The sequence below is a fragment of the Apiospora aurea genome, assembly GCF_038362705.1.
Source record: "Apiospora aurea strain CBS 24483 chromosome Unknown utg000006l_segment0_segment0, whole genome shotgun sequence".
Lineage (NCBI taxonomy): Eukaryota > Fungi > Ascomycota > Sordariomycetes > Amphisphaeriales > Apiosporaceae > Apiospora > Apiospora aurea.
In genome coordinates, this window is record NW_027117393.1 from 3,442,370 (window position 1) to 3,456,186 (window position 13,817).

The following is a 13,817-nucleotide window of genomic DNA, read 5'->3' on the forward strand; positions in this document are numbered from 1 at the left end:
TTATTCTCTCCCACTATGGCAAACACCTTGCCTCCGGGCCTCTTTTGCCGCCAGGGGGTGAAGCCATTCGGCCCCGGGAACGGCTGCAATCTTGACATATGCCCAATCGAAATCACCGTCTATGGCTACAGACCTAGCCTGGCGGCCAACATCATCTTCCTCATCCTCTATCTGACATCGGGCGCCATCCATCTCTACCTCGGGATCCGATGGAATACACGGCTCTTCATGATTTGCATGCTCGCCGGCGCTTGCAATGCTGTAATAGGCTATGCCGCCCGAATCGCCTTGTACTACAACCAACCCCTTTGACTTCACCGCCTTCATGATCGAAATCAGTAAGCCCGCTCGCTGCCTCCATCTTGCTCTGCCTCCCTGGCCAGGAAGCACCGTGCCGTTGATTATGTTGTTGATTCACCACGATTCTGCCCTCCAGTCTGCATAACCAGTGGTCCGGTCTACTATTCGGCGGCCACCTATGTCACCCTCGCTGGCGCGTTTGTTGAAACCCCTGTCCAAAACGTCCTAATTACTTGACCAGGAGCTTGCTTATGCTCAAATCTGGCTGCAGGATCCGATACTTCTCGCGCTTAGCGTCACGCCTTCCGCCGCGCCTCTTCTCCTGGGTCTTCATCCCCTGCGATGTGGTCTGTCTCCTCTTCCAGGGGGCCGGCGTCGACATGGCCCTGGCCGGACTCAGCATACAGGTCATCGTCATGGTCGTGTTCTGCGGCTTGTTCGCCGACTACCTGATCCGGTACTTCCGCGCGGGGCGGACAGAACGTTTCGGGCGCCGGGCCCAGCTCTTCTTCAGCTTCATGGCCCTGGCCATTTTGCTGATCCTCACTCGATGTACCTACCGTCTGTTCGAGCTGCGCGACGGATACCGGAGTGGAGCGATCCGCAACGAGTCCTACTTCATCGCCTTGGAGGGGGGGTAAGTATTCGCTCCTCGTGGCCCCTACTTTCATCAGCTGCATAATTGTATTTCCCGTAGGAATCTGGCTAATGAACCCTCAAAAATAGTATGGTCATCGCTGCGGTTTACTGTCTCATGATTTCTCACCCGGGATTTGTTTTCATTGATGACGATAGGGGATCGTCTGCTGGGGACTCGGAAGTCGAGAGCTTTGCCTTACAAGGTATTCCCGAGTCGAGGAAGCGCTGTCGCACCTCTCGGATTTCGGCCCCTTTCCTGATTTAGATGTTGGACGGCCATTGGGGACATGCATTAATGGTCAACTTTGGGGAACTTGACACGCTACATTGATATGAAAGGTCTTGGCGTACGATACCTTTGGGCGGCTGTACCTGAATTTATACCTGAATCTTGTACGAGTTGATATTTAAAGCGTTTTTGCGAATGAGATAGGTTTATGGATACCCAGAAGTTCTGAAGCCTGTATCGTCCCGTCTCTTTCTTGATCACGAAATGGACTGCTCGCCTGTTCAGTCTGTCTGCTAGATTTTTGAGGATATTCCAGAATGGATATGTTCCAGCTTCTCGAGCAACTGACTCCACAGCTTCTTCTGCGCCTCCAACCCCTAGTTGCTTTTCACGAAATCCGAAGGACTTCATCATACACCTCGGATCAGTCTTTGTTTGTTTTTGCAAATCAAGAGGTTCTGGTGCCCAGAATTAAACTTACACCCCGACGTTGCAGTTGCCGAGATACTGCCCGTGCGACCGCCGACCTCGACCCGGCGGCCCACGATTAGGAGCAGGACGAACATAACCACCCGGGCGAGGAGAGACTGGTTGCGGTTGGTGTTGGCCCGGACGGACCCCGGGTTGACGATGGAGCCGATGATGTTGCCGGGCTTCGGGGACCGGGTCAGCTGTCCCGCCAGCGCGCGGGTCGCGAAGAGTTCCATCAGTTTCGGGGTGTTGTAACGGCAGCGTGCAGTCCGCTTACTATGCACTTTCACCTTCGCAAGCTTCTGGATAGCTCCTCGACTTTACTTGCCGGGTATATCCGTCGTCCTCGAATCGCCGCAAGCTTCTAGGATGTCGGGGGCCTTGCGCTCCTCAAACCGCACCACCAGGTGCAGCAATGACCCGGTAAAGGTCAATACGACGTTTTTTTAATGATCGAGCGACGTCTCGCGTAGCTTGGGGACCAGGAGAATCCCCAGGAGAAGCCGTGCTGACGAAAGTTGACCATGGTGAAGAACTCGTTGGTCCTGGGCTCAAAGGCCGAGATGTTGATCCCAGCGTTGGACACGAACGAGCGTATCTAGCAAGTCTAGGCTGGCAGCCACAGGCTTGGCGAAAGATTGGACGGAGGCGTAGTTAGATAAGTCCAGGGGCCAATGGATCGGACTCAAAGCTCTGTTATCGAGTGCCACTCAGCCACACCAACGGTTCAAACATTACTTTGACTGGGTTCTTGCTTGCAACTCCTACAACATCCTGTCGACCTGTGGAGGCTTCAATGGAAACCTTTGCCTCCCCTCTATGGAGATCGTGCGGAAGGTGAAGATAACCTTGGCTGTCTTGAGACGGACGAAATGCCGGGCAGCTTCGAGGCCGATGCCCTGGAAGGACCCGGTAATTGTTGTCTAGACACTAATTAAACACCAATTAACATGATATATGCAATATTCTTCGGTGGTAATCGTCCAACACCCGGCATGGCGGGGCCCCTTAAATCCCCAACTTGCCCCATCGCCTGCCGTTCCCATGCCGCCGGGTCCTGATGCGCTCCACACCCGATGTACCGTCATCGTCATCCTCCGGCCTATCGTCCCATTGCCGCGGTTTGGGGGCCTCTAACAACGCTCTGGCCATTCCATGGATGTATGCTTTTTCCCGAGGATCTAGCCGCGATGGGGGATCTATGTCCTGATATTTCTGACTCTACACGGGTTTTAGAAAGAGTATTTCAAAACAAAGAACGATAACAGCAGGATAACCACTTACAACCCGAGTAGGCTGAGAGCTGGCTTTTCGTCCCCGAAGGAAGAATTCGACGATCGTGACAATGGCCGCGAGCGTCAGCAGCAGGATGGTGGCGTCCTTTATACAGACAGCAAGCCCCTGAGGCTGGGGAGTATACTGCGCATAGGCAAGTACTGGGAGCTGTGAAGCAGCGGGTACCTCCGTGTTTCCGACAACGAGAGGCGGAGGAAACATGATGGAGGTATGATGAGGCCAACGGGACGATGGGGACAAGGGAACCTTTTAAAGGTCTATTGGGGGTGTGAAGGCTGGACCTCCTTGTTATATAGGTTAGCCGTGACTGGTCTTGTAGACCTAATTGGGCGGTTTATCCTTGATTTCCAGAACTGAGGGCCCGTACACACCGCTCTCTGCACAAATCCACCAATTAGCCCCGATGTGGTACCCGGATTCTGCTGCTTGGCTTACACCAGTACGGAAAAGATAACCGTAACTAGGCAGCTGCTTGACAGTACGGTTGGGGGTTCTGTCCCATATACGTGGGCTAGATTGTATGCCGACACACCGGTTTCCCGTTCCAGCCCAGCCATTGGAATGCGGCGTAGCAACCAGAATCAGCCCCCTGCGAAGTGCCCCGGTGCCGCGGGTAAAGACCCAGGAAAATGCAAGTGGTGACCTCGGTTGAGCCGTTGCGTTGTTGCAGAATCCACCGTGAGGATTCTCCGGGCGATTCAGTACCGTCCGTTGGCGGTTGGGGGTCTCTCCGGCTGGGTCGTTCGGATGGGTCTTCCGGTTTGTCAGCGGGTCTCATGCTACTGTAAGCAAGAAAACTGGACGCGACCGTACCAGAAAACGTGCCTACTTAAGCAGCCACCCTGGTCTGTTACACGGGCTTTCGTCTCCACCGATACCGACAGGCTGGACGGCACAGCACGCGGAAGTTCAGCCAATTTGGAGCTATATATCGATGAGCATGAATGCGGCACGTAAAGCAAAGCCACCCAAACTATCATACTGCGCCGTTGTGGGGTTTCAACTGACACGAGAATCACCGCATCGCTCAGGTGACTCCGACGACGATCCTATACATGCCCCTAATATGGCCGGCCAACGAGAACGGGTGCTCTATCTCCCAACATGTCTTTGAGTAACCGCTGAATGTCATGAACCGGTAACAAGGCATCAAGAACATATATGATAAATTGCAGCATAAGTCGAGTATTTACACAGCCGGACAGTTGTTGAGGTCAATACTTCCGACACCTAAATCAGTGCCAAGTTGTACGACGGCGGTATTGTTGCACGTGACTTTCTCTTTGGGGTTAAGGGGGTCTATGGCTTCATTCGCAGCTAACTGTGGCGGCTTGGGAACGAGACGTAACCGGGGTGCTTGAAAGGGAACGGCCCAGACTGCAAGCGTGACTGTTCCATCACAGCCCGAAGAGGGTAGAGTTTTGGCCGCTCTATCACTATCGGCATCGTCGAATAGGCCGTCGAATAGGCCGATGTCAATTGAACAAATCTATGGACTGTTGAATGAAAATAAGAAACCCGCTATCAGGTCCAGGCCACCGAAGACTGGGTGGCCTTGACAAGGAATGCCGTGGTCGAACCTGGTGACATGCGAAACGGTTCTTGGCCGATCACTCGCATCAAGATGCGCGAAGCCAACGAGTGCATCGTAATAGAGACAAAGCAGCTGGACTCGTTCTCGAATATCTCTTCCATGGCAATGCGAGCCCGTAGAATATGCTCCTCGTCGGTTTCGCGCCTGTCAGCCTCGAACAGCTCGTCATTCTCGGTGAAACCAGGTTCAATCAAGTAGGATGGATAGTGTTCCTGGATCCACGACTTGGAGGACCGACGGTCGCACGTATGCCGGCCCATACGTTCGCGGAGGTTCTCTTTGACCACTGGCTGGTATGGTTTGCCCTGAGAAGTGGCAAGGTCCTCAAAAGAAAGCCGTGCCGTTTCCAGACAGCGACGCATGGGGCTGCAATACAGTGCTGGCCAAGGCATCTTCTCTTGCTCAATCAACCTGCGCCAAATCTTACCATTATCGGCAGCTTCTCTCTTCCCTTGGTCTGTCAACTCGGAGTCGGCCCAGACTGCGTCGCCATCGCCATCTAGGAGCGCCCAGTGGCTCTGTCGGTCGTCAGTTAATGCACCACAGTCATGGGACACAGTTACTGCGGAACTACATACCTCCCAAGCTGGCGTACCCACCTTGGCCTCCATGACATTGTGAAAGCCTTGGCCATGACGACCTACGTACAAGACCTTGTACTGTTCGCCGTCCTTAGCATTGTGATTGAGTTGCTCCACGTAGTTTGCGAAACGTTGCCAGGCACTGAGATGACTGTCTTCAGTCGCGCCAGCTTCTGTGACATAAGATCGCGGGATCAAGCCAAGATCTGCGTGTGTCGTCTGGGTATTATACGCGATTAGTCACAGGCCGTCACCTTCCAAGAATGGGGGAACGTACGAGTGCATACTTAGGCTCCTGCTTCATTGACGGCTGGGCCATGAAGAAGCCGACCAGGCATTCAAACTCAAACAGCTTTGGTCTTCCCTGAGAGCCCATGATGGTAATGTGTTGGTGCCGTATGGCTGGTCTATCACGAGAAACGTGATGGGTGCGAAAAGCAGGGTGTATGGTTCCTACCTCTTAATGGATCAATTTGCAAGCATGGCCTGGAAGAGTTCGTTGGCAACCTCTTCGGGTCCCAAAATTCATGGTGTTACAAGTACCCCCACCTCTGAGACTCAGGTCATAACTTCCAATGCCTGTGTTGAATAATCGTTCAACATTATGGGATTCCATGGAATTCATTCGTATATAAGCTGGAATATACTTGATTCTATGTATATGTATTTATCTGTACTTGGGCTTCATCAAGACTGTCAAGACAGAGGTTGGGCTGGGGATAGATGCCGGGTTTCGTCATACGTCGTTGTGCGTTATTTTCTTCTGGCGCTTTCCGGACACTGGAGTCCGGAAGGCAAGCTGGGAGTGTATGTGGGGTAAGAGCACAGGCATTGTAGTCTAGCAGGGCTGTTGGGCTGTCAGCTTCAGCACTGAACTCTGCGGGGTTAGTGAGATTCTAGCAAACAGCTGCTGCTGCGGGGCAGGGGCTAAATTGATCCCAATCAGGTTCTTTGCTAATGCAATGGTCGGATTGTGATATTTACTTCTGCTATGCCAGCCGTTTGTTTGGTTTCTGTAGTTTGCCTACCTAATCTATCTTGGGTACATATGTAGATAGAGCTGAGATACCTGCGTGGCAAAGGGTCCGGCTCGCAAGCTGGTTGCTTGGACGAAGCTGTCTCGCTGCAGAGTCACGTAGGTTTTAGCTGGTAACTTCGCAATGGGGGTCGCTCTTTACCTCCGGTTATTTAGCCAAGCGGTTTGACTCACAGAACAGAAACTTTCAATTGATACGACAGGGGCAGAGTGGCTTGCAGCTTGCCGACACTGCCCGGAAGAAAACACCTAGGAACACCTATGAGGTCATGGATGGAGCAGCGCTGTAGCTCTAGTGGGGTGGCTTCCAAGCACGCGGGAGAGCTACGGGGCATACCCTCCATTCTAAGCCAGGTTTACGCCATCATGACGGTATGTAACGAGGGTCATTGAAGAGTTCGGACTGGGGAGCTGCATAAAGAGAAACCATGGCCCCCAAATCGCACCTCAATCTTTCAGCCTCATCATTCTACAAAGCCCATACAAGATCACCCCTCCTCAACACGACCCAAACCCCCCTAAACCACCAACAAACAGTCATACAGCAACCGCCAAAGCAACTTGAACATCCCTCCGCAACATGTCAGGCGATAAGACCATCATCGACTCCATCAAGGACGGCCTCCAGCCCAACGACGCCCGCGCCACGGGTCTCGGCTCCGGCCACCCCGGCGCCTCCGCAGACCACGGCACCAGCGTCACGGACACCCTGACGCCCGGCACCAACAAGAAGGGCGAGAGCGACTTCGGCCAGGCCACGCAGAACGTGCTGGACGCGACGGCGAACAAGGTGTCGCAGGCCTTCCAAGGCACTGGCCAGACGCCCACGAGCGGCAACGATACGGTGATGCCCGGCACCGACAGCCGCGGCGACAGCAAGCTGGGCAAGGAGACGAGCGGCATCGCGTCGACCATCGCGGACAAGGTGTCGGGCGTCTTCGGCGGCGCGTCACAGACGACGAGCGCTTCCGACACGCTGGCCCCCGGCAGCGGCAGCAGGCTCGGCCAGGAGACGAGCCAGATGGCGCACAAGATCGGCGAGGCCGGCGAGCACCCCCCGCATACAGGCCCTGCCACCAGCATCCTCGCTCCCGGTACTGACGAAACTGGCACGAGTGAATTGGGAGCAGAGACTGGCGCCATTGGCAAATCGGTGAAGGCTCACGCCGAGAACTATGCCAAGAAATAGATGACGCACATGACTACCTGCAGCACGAGGGAAAGGTCGCAGTCTGATGCAACTGTGGAAACCTTGAATTCCCAGTACTGAGGATTGGTACGGAGATTACATACCCCCCACATTCATACTCCTGTACCACCCATCGACACATAGTCGATGTTGTAATACTTGCCTGTAACCTAGAAATAACTTCAATGCTCTTGAAGCAATCTTCTCAGAACACATGTTTGGCTTACTTGCTGTGACTAATATCAAGTTGCCCTTGGGTGGTGTGGTGGGCTTGTAGACTGCTGCAGCCGCCAATTGTATTGCGGGGGATCGGCATCAAGGTTGTCCACAACAGTCATCCACGACCAATACAAAAGCGCCAAGTCAATAACCGTAGGCAAATTCTATGGCTTTATTCATGTTATCAGTTTATGTATGCTTCCCAAAAACATTCTTTGTGGCTGGTGTCAAGGCAAGGTTCTAAAGTCTGGTGTTTGGAATTGCGAAGTTGGGCTCACAATATAGGGGGATAAGACAAAACAAAAAGTGACCGCAGAGGGAGTTGAACCCTCTTGCCTTTAAGTATATTATAATTATGGTACCGCTAGGCTATACCGACCCGGTCAAGGAACTCTAGTGTCAATTAGATATATAAACCTTTTGCAACATGTTCGAATCTTGCTCATGGGTGATTAAGCTTCAAGCAGTTTGTGGTTCGTGGCTGTGGGGAGAGGCTCTTGTTTGTCCTTGAGGACCTTCTTTTGTCTGTCGCACTGGTGTCTTGACGATATGACACGTACACGGGCTGCTACATATGAAAATGGGCTTCAGCTACTATACTATAACGGCCTCTATTGGTATGAGCGTAGTTACCCATGGTAAAGCCAGTAGCTCTGGAATGGCAATTGAAACAGTTCGGCTTTCTCGCATCGACGTCCCGATATTGCTATATTTGCTGCTGCAAAGGACCTGCCTCGGGAATTGACGGTGTACGCGAATTCGTGATCTGGTACGGTCCAGGTATTCGGACTCCTGATGTACTTTGTATCCCGACTGGTCCGAAATGACAGAGCATTGTCAGTATGGGTAAAATAGCCAATTGCATGGCAGACGAGACACTTACATAGTAACATGAAGCCCAGTTTGAAGAGCACAGGCACCCAGACGGCCAGAGCAATGATTTGTCCAACTGTCCAATCCACGGATGGCTCCCTGCGAATCATAGCTTGTAGTGACGTTTCCATGTTGAAAATAAAAAAGAAAGACCACATAAAGTAAAAGAGGACCAGATAAAACTGCAACACTCGAAGCCCACGGATCAGTAGCCATTTCCCCACTCTGTCCTTGAAGCAGGTTTTGCATTTCGGATCTCTTGCTTGGCTGCCATTCTCGCGGATCATACCACCTTGAGTCTTGAGAGCCACCCGCGAATAGATTGTACTCATTATAATCCAGCTCACCGTGATCCAAAGACAAACCACAGGGTTGACGAGGAAAACCGGCGTTCCACCAGTTGTCTCGCAAGCGGTCATCGGCGTGATGTTGTTTCCACACTCTGCTAACCTCAAGACTCCCTGGTTGTCCGACTGTGACTTGAGATACTTGGTGATACTCAGCTTGGGGGAGAGAGGGAATCCATTGTCGTGATGGCAATGGTCGACGCCGAGTAAAGGGTGGTCAGATACCAGGAGGTCATATGGGCAGTACTCAGAGTCAGTTGACTGAGAGACAAGGATCCATGCACAATTGACATGGCCCGGCGATTGAGCACCGCATCCATCTCCACGGAGCCATAAGTCTGCTCCCCAGCCAGATTCCTGTCCCCTCCGGTGGAGAGCAGAATCGCCACTTGAATGGCGACAGCGAAGAAGCATTGCGTTTCTTGGAATTCCACCAGGGCCGATCTAATGGATATGATAGGCTTTGACTGTGATAGCCAGCGCTTGGCATCTGATCTGGTCACTCCTTTTTCTGGAGGCTTTAAGTCTCTTCCTCTGAGAGTTGGTGATCTTAAAATCACAACTAGCCTAAGGAAGGGATCAATGAATCGCCGTGCGACCAATGGGTTGTTACGCTGAATCAAGTTCGCAGCGAGACTAGAAGAGCTTATCACCACCCAAAACACGAATGACAGTACTAGCTGTATGCTGTAAGAAATAACTACCTATATTCACGAATCCGTTAGTCTCGTGTTGTGTACAGAACAGGATCGTCCCTTTATACTCACTCCTGGTCCACCAATGTCCCCATTCGGTGAAAAGGCGGCCCCTTGGCAAAAGGTTAGTTCATTAATCAGCTTCAGCGCCTCTTTCGTTCGGTTCCCTGAGATCTCGCCTAGGCTCGACGGGACTGGTGTAGTACACCAACCGGCGGAGCTGTTCGTACAAGCTGCATTGGTACAGCTTAACATATTATTCAAGAACGCCGGGCTGTCGAACTGATTGATGTTGTCAATTCCAAAAGTGAAATTAGCCTTGATGGCGTCGGGCAGGTCCATGTTTAGGTCGAAATCCAAGACCGCTGGCTCAGTCCTCACGCTAGACGCAACTGCAAGTGTCAAGCAGTTGGATACTGTGTACGGTGAATTGAATAGGTATATTGGATCAAGGCATGTTTTTGAGCAGTTCGTTGACCCTTGATCGTTGATGAGGCATCCGTCACCAACTAGTTCCACGGAGCAGTCGGAACCGCTGGCAGGGAAATTGTTCGAATCCGGCATGGATCTCAAGGTATAGAAACTGGATACCAAAGCTGACGAGAATGCGAACTTCAGCCCCATCCCGGGAAACCGGTCGGCAGAATGGACGTTGACAGTTATTGTGGTACAGTTCTCCATATCCACGACGGTGTAAGAAAAGAGGTAGTAGATAACGTGACGAGGGTCAGTTTTTGCGTTTTCCGGGTCTTGAGCTTTCGCCAGTCCGTGAATATCGTGAATATTGGAATGCTATTAAGAGTAAGTACTGACGTAATACGAACCGAAAAAGAAAAAAAGCAAAGAAAGAGGAGGAAGTAAGAAAAAGGAACAAGAAACGCAGTTTAGGTGCTTGTGACAATGCCAAGGCTGTAAGAGCGACCCCCCCAAAAAGACCATCAGCTAAGGCATAGGTTTCGCTACCATACTTTAGGTAACGAGGTTGTAGTCCCCGTAAGATTGAGATCTCAGTGCCGCAGAATTTAATATCTAGCTTAATAGGGCCTTGGATGAGGCACACTGGGGATTTGAAGCTGAAAGATTTACATTAGTCAGCCTTCGCTAGGTACACACGCAGTTCGGCTGTAGTACATAATCCGTCAAGTCTTGGTAATACGTACTACGGGGACTGTCGCTATCTCTGGCCGTATCATCACATATGGCACGGTATACTGAATTTTCAAATGTCCTGGGGGCAGGGGCAGATTCAAAGAAAGAACACTTCTTTTCCCCCAAGTGCGTCCGATATAAGGAGATGGATGAATGCACTGGATCGATGTTGAAGGAAGAAATAAGGGGTGATGTCCCAACAAGAAGTGCCGCCTTATCTACGAGGTCTAACCTGACTATCATTCAGAGGTCGCAGAACACTATTTCGATCCATGGAAATGGATTTGAATATGGCTGCTGTAGCTCCGAATCAAATTTCTTATCAGGATCGGAAGTTCGACACAATGTCAACTCAGGAAGAGGAGAGGATGTGCGGAGAGAAACCCGACCTGTTGAGTTGCAGAGATCCATCGATACAGGAAACCATGTGACCCGTTAACGAACGATGTCTCCCCACCCACAGGAGTAGCTGCAGATGGCCACGAGCCACGTAAACGTCGTCAAATGCAAGAGGACAATCTCGCAAATGTTCCTGCGGCCATTCAACGTTTTGTCTAGGCGCGCCTATATACCGCCAAGAAGCTGAGGAGAACATGCTCCACGACGAGCCTGTTTCCCATTTCGAGCATATAAGATGGATGGAAAAGTAGAGCCACCGTTTCATTTTGAGCAAAAGTGGATTCTCAAGGCGAGCTGCTGCAGGAGCGGAGTTTGTCAGTTGTCGGTTGTCGGTTGTGTATTACACGCCGTGAGTTTCTAATAAGCAAAACGTCGTCGCTGCATGTGCGGATTAGCGGCCGCACGCCACCCACACCAAGCCCACCATTAAGTACTTACATGGTTTTGTGTGGGTGGTGGCCAAGCTTCGATTCTTCTCGGGCGGAGTGGGTGTGGGTGTGGACTGTAATCTTCGGGGCGAACGGCCGGAGGCAAATCGTCCGTCTGGCCGTGTCTGTGCAAAAAGGGCCCCGGAAACAGTGGTTGGCGAATCGCATAGATCAGGCGCCTAGGCGGCCGCTTGCTGGCTGCCGAATGTTTACAAGAGGTGGAGTGCAGTCCGATGAGAAACAGCCTTGCCGGTTGGGCAGTGCTTCATGGCCGTCTTGCAGATAGATCACGCTCGATTGAGATCTGGTGATGGACGATCGGTTCACTGTTTGACATTCGGGCATGTGGCTTAACCCCGCAGATAGCAAGAAGACGTCGAACCATTCGAGCTGCTACGATGACCGGCATACAACTTACTGCGATGTGCAACTCTTTAGTGGTTTGAGTAGAAGTAGCAAAACAGCAGCATGAAGATGCAATCACCGAGGAACTTCCTTTTCAGGTGATCTCAAGAGGATGGGAGCGGCTCAGCCTCAAGCACGCTAGGCGATATGGGACGACGTCCTGCTGGGGCATTTGGCTAGCGGATCTCTGCCAGGGGGTGCTTTTTAGCGAATGACAGGGCACCTGAGGGCCTTGTGCAGCGCCTGTAGGCCGTTTCATACAGCGGCCACGACAAACACCAAAAGAAGCAACTTGGTCATCACAGTCCCTTCCATTGGCAGGCCCGCAGATCCGCCACATAGACAATACCGGCGACTTTCGTGATAGGACGGTTTTATATTAAGTGATGCTCGTCACGGCACTATCCACCGACAGTGTGTCTCGCTGTCCATCCTCAGTGGAGGAATTCCGAGCCCCATGCACATGGCCACCTAGAACATGGCATTCTGCATTGGATCTGGAAGATCCCGCTTGAAGCCCGCGAGCGTTACATCGGTTTCCTTCGTCGGGGTCCGTTGATGAACTGGGAAAAGGCCATGGTATACTCCGTAGATGCTCAGGTATATATAGTGGTGACCTGATCCGGACTGATGTTGATCGTTCTGAGAAGGTGCTTCCTCAGTCCTGTGCTTCAACCCAACTTCATCCACCACCTCTAAGCCTGAACGCCGCATACCTTCTTTAAGATGCGTTTCTCCTCCTCGATCTTGCTGGCGGTGCCCGCCCTCGCTTTCCCGACTGCACTTGGACCTAGAGCCGGTGATGCCAACATCAAGCCGTGGAAGGCCGCAGGGCCCGGCGACTCGCGCGGACCTTGCCCCATGATGAACACCCTGGCGAACCACGGGTACCTGTACGTCCAGACACACTCTTCTCCGTGGCATGATGTAGTCCTTTTGCTGACAGTACCTTCTTGACCTACAGCCCCCACAACGGCCGCAACATCAGCGTCGACAACATCGCCGACGCCATCTTCGCCGCGACCAACTGGAGCCGCGACTTCGGCCTGATCCCCGGCGCCGGCGCCTTCGCCGCGCTCGGCGTCCCGACCGGCGGCACCATCGAGCTGAAGCAGCTCGACAACCGCACCGCGGGCATCGAGCGCCCGGCCTCGCTCGCGCGCCCGGACGACAGCAACACCGTCTCGCCCGCGCGCGTGGACGCGGTCCTCGCCGACAGCGCGGACCCGAAGTACATCAGCGCGGCGTCGCTGGGCGCCTCGCGCCGCCGGCTCGAGCAGGCTGCGCCCCTGACCGAGGCGCAGCAGTCGCCCGCGCGCGGCGAGGCCGCCTTCATCGTCACCCTCATGCTGGACGGCGCCGTGCCCGACTCCACGGCCGACCCCGAGAGCGCCGCGGCCAAGGCCGGCACGCTGCGCGCGTTCAAGGACTACACCCGCGTCTTCCTCGCCGAGGAGCGCTTGCCCGTGGAGCTGGGCTGGAAGCCGTCGGAGCGGCTGGTGCAGTTGGCCGACATGTCGCCTGTGAGCGCTGCGATTGCGGCGGCGCAGAAGGGTGCTACTGCTTAAATCAGGATTCACTTACGATCATCCCTCTGGGTTCGATGGGGATGGATGGAGGGGCGTTGCAGTTGACGGTGTTGGTACTCGTAGTAGCAGCAGATGTCATGTTACGACTTGGACGCGCCACGAAATAGAAATTCATTGATCTCCAAACTTTGACGTCGTGAATCGATGCATGCATGTGGGTGAAACGAAATGCCGAACGCAGGTTGCGTGCGGCAAGAACTCCTATGCCAATACAAGATCGCAACTTACGCATGTCAAGCTATGTCGTGTTCGTAAGCTGCAATATACCGAAATAAAATTCTCGGAATACTCTCATTTGCCGAACATTGAATGATGCAATAGGTTGAATTGAGCCCGCGCACTTGCGCATTGAATTGCTGGGCCACTAGCCAATCGAAT

General features: G+C 52.9%; 8 protein-coding genes across 8 annotated transcripts; 4 read left to right on the plus strand and 4 right to left on the minus strand.

Moving 5' to 3' along the window:
- Positions 1-15: 15 nt before the first annotated feature.
- Positions 16-312, plus strand: PG986_009626 (uncharacterized protein; the record flags this gene model as incomplete). Its single annotated transcript, XM_066845848.1, has 1 exon — positions 16-312. One exon carries the CDS (start codon positions 16-18, stop codon positions 310-312), a length of 297 nt encoding a protein of 98 aa, XP_066698246.1.
- Positions 313-551: 239 nt separating this feature from the next.
- On the plus strand, positions 552-941 carry PG986_009627 (uncharacterized protein; the record flags this gene model as incomplete). Its single annotated transcript, XM_066845849.1, has 1 exon — positions 552-941. One exon carries the CDS (start codon positions 552-554, stop codon positions 939-941), a length of 390 nt encoding a protein of 129 aa, XP_066698247.1.
- A 637-nt stretch (positions 942-1,578) lies between these two features.
- PG986_009628 (uncharacterized protein) lies at positions 1,579-1,875 on the minus strand (the record flags this gene model as incomplete). The annotated part of the gene is made up of 1 exon (XM_066845850.1): positions 1,579-1,875. One exon carries the CDS (start codon positions 1,873-1,875, stop codon positions 1,579-1,581), a length of 297 nt encoding a protein of 98 aa, XP_066698248.1.
- A 772-nt stretch (positions 1,876-2,647) lies between these two features.
- PG986_009629 (uncharacterized protein) lies at positions 2,648-3,136 on the minus strand (the record flags this gene model as incomplete). The annotated part of the gene is made up of 2 exons (XM_066845851.1): positions 2,648-2,860; positions 2,924-3,136. 2 exons carry the CDS (start codon positions 3,134-3,136, stop codon positions 2,648-2,650), a joined length of 426 nt encoding a protein of 141 aa, XP_066698249.1.
- A 1,323-nt stretch (positions 3,137-4,459) lies between these two features.
- PG986_009630 (uncharacterized protein) lies at positions 4,460-5,486 on the minus strand (the record flags this gene model as incomplete). Its single annotated transcript, XM_066845852.1, has 3 exons — positions 4,460-5,047; positions 5,108-5,329; positions 5,388-5,486. 3 exons carry the CDS (start codon positions 5,484-5,486, stop codon positions 4,460-4,462), a joined length of 909 nt encoding a protein of 302 aa, XP_066698250.1.
- Positions 5,487-6,726: 1,240 nt separating this feature from the next.
- PG986_009631 (uncharacterized protein) lies at positions 6,727-7,335 on the plus strand (the record flags this gene model as incomplete). Its single annotated transcript, XM_066845853.1, has 1 exon — positions 6,727-7,335. One exon carries the CDS (start codon positions 6,727-6,729, stop codon positions 7,333-7,335), a length of 609 nt encoding a protein of 202 aa, XP_066698251.1.
- An 848-nt stretch (positions 7,336-8,183) lies between these two features.
- On the minus strand, positions 8,184-9,188 carry PG986_009632 (uncharacterized protein; the record flags this gene model as incomplete). The annotated part of the gene is made up of 2 exons (XM_066845854.1): positions 8,184-8,320; positions 8,438-9,188. The coding sequence occupies 2 exons, from the start codon at positions 9,186-9,188 to the stop codon at positions 8,184-8,186; spliced, it is 888 nt and encodes a 295-aa protein (XP_066698252.1).
- Positions 9,189-12,576: 3,388 nt separating this feature from the next.
- Positions 12,577-13,418, plus strand: PG986_009633 (Cloroperoxidase; the record flags this gene model as incomplete). Its single annotated transcript, XM_066845855.1, has 2 exons — positions 12,577-12,743; positions 12,815-13,418. 2 exons carry the CDS (start codon positions 12,577-12,579, stop codon positions 13,416-13,418), a joined length of 771 nt encoding a protein of 256 aa, XP_066698253.1.
- Between the last annotated feature and the right edge of the window lie 399 nt (positions 13,419-13,817).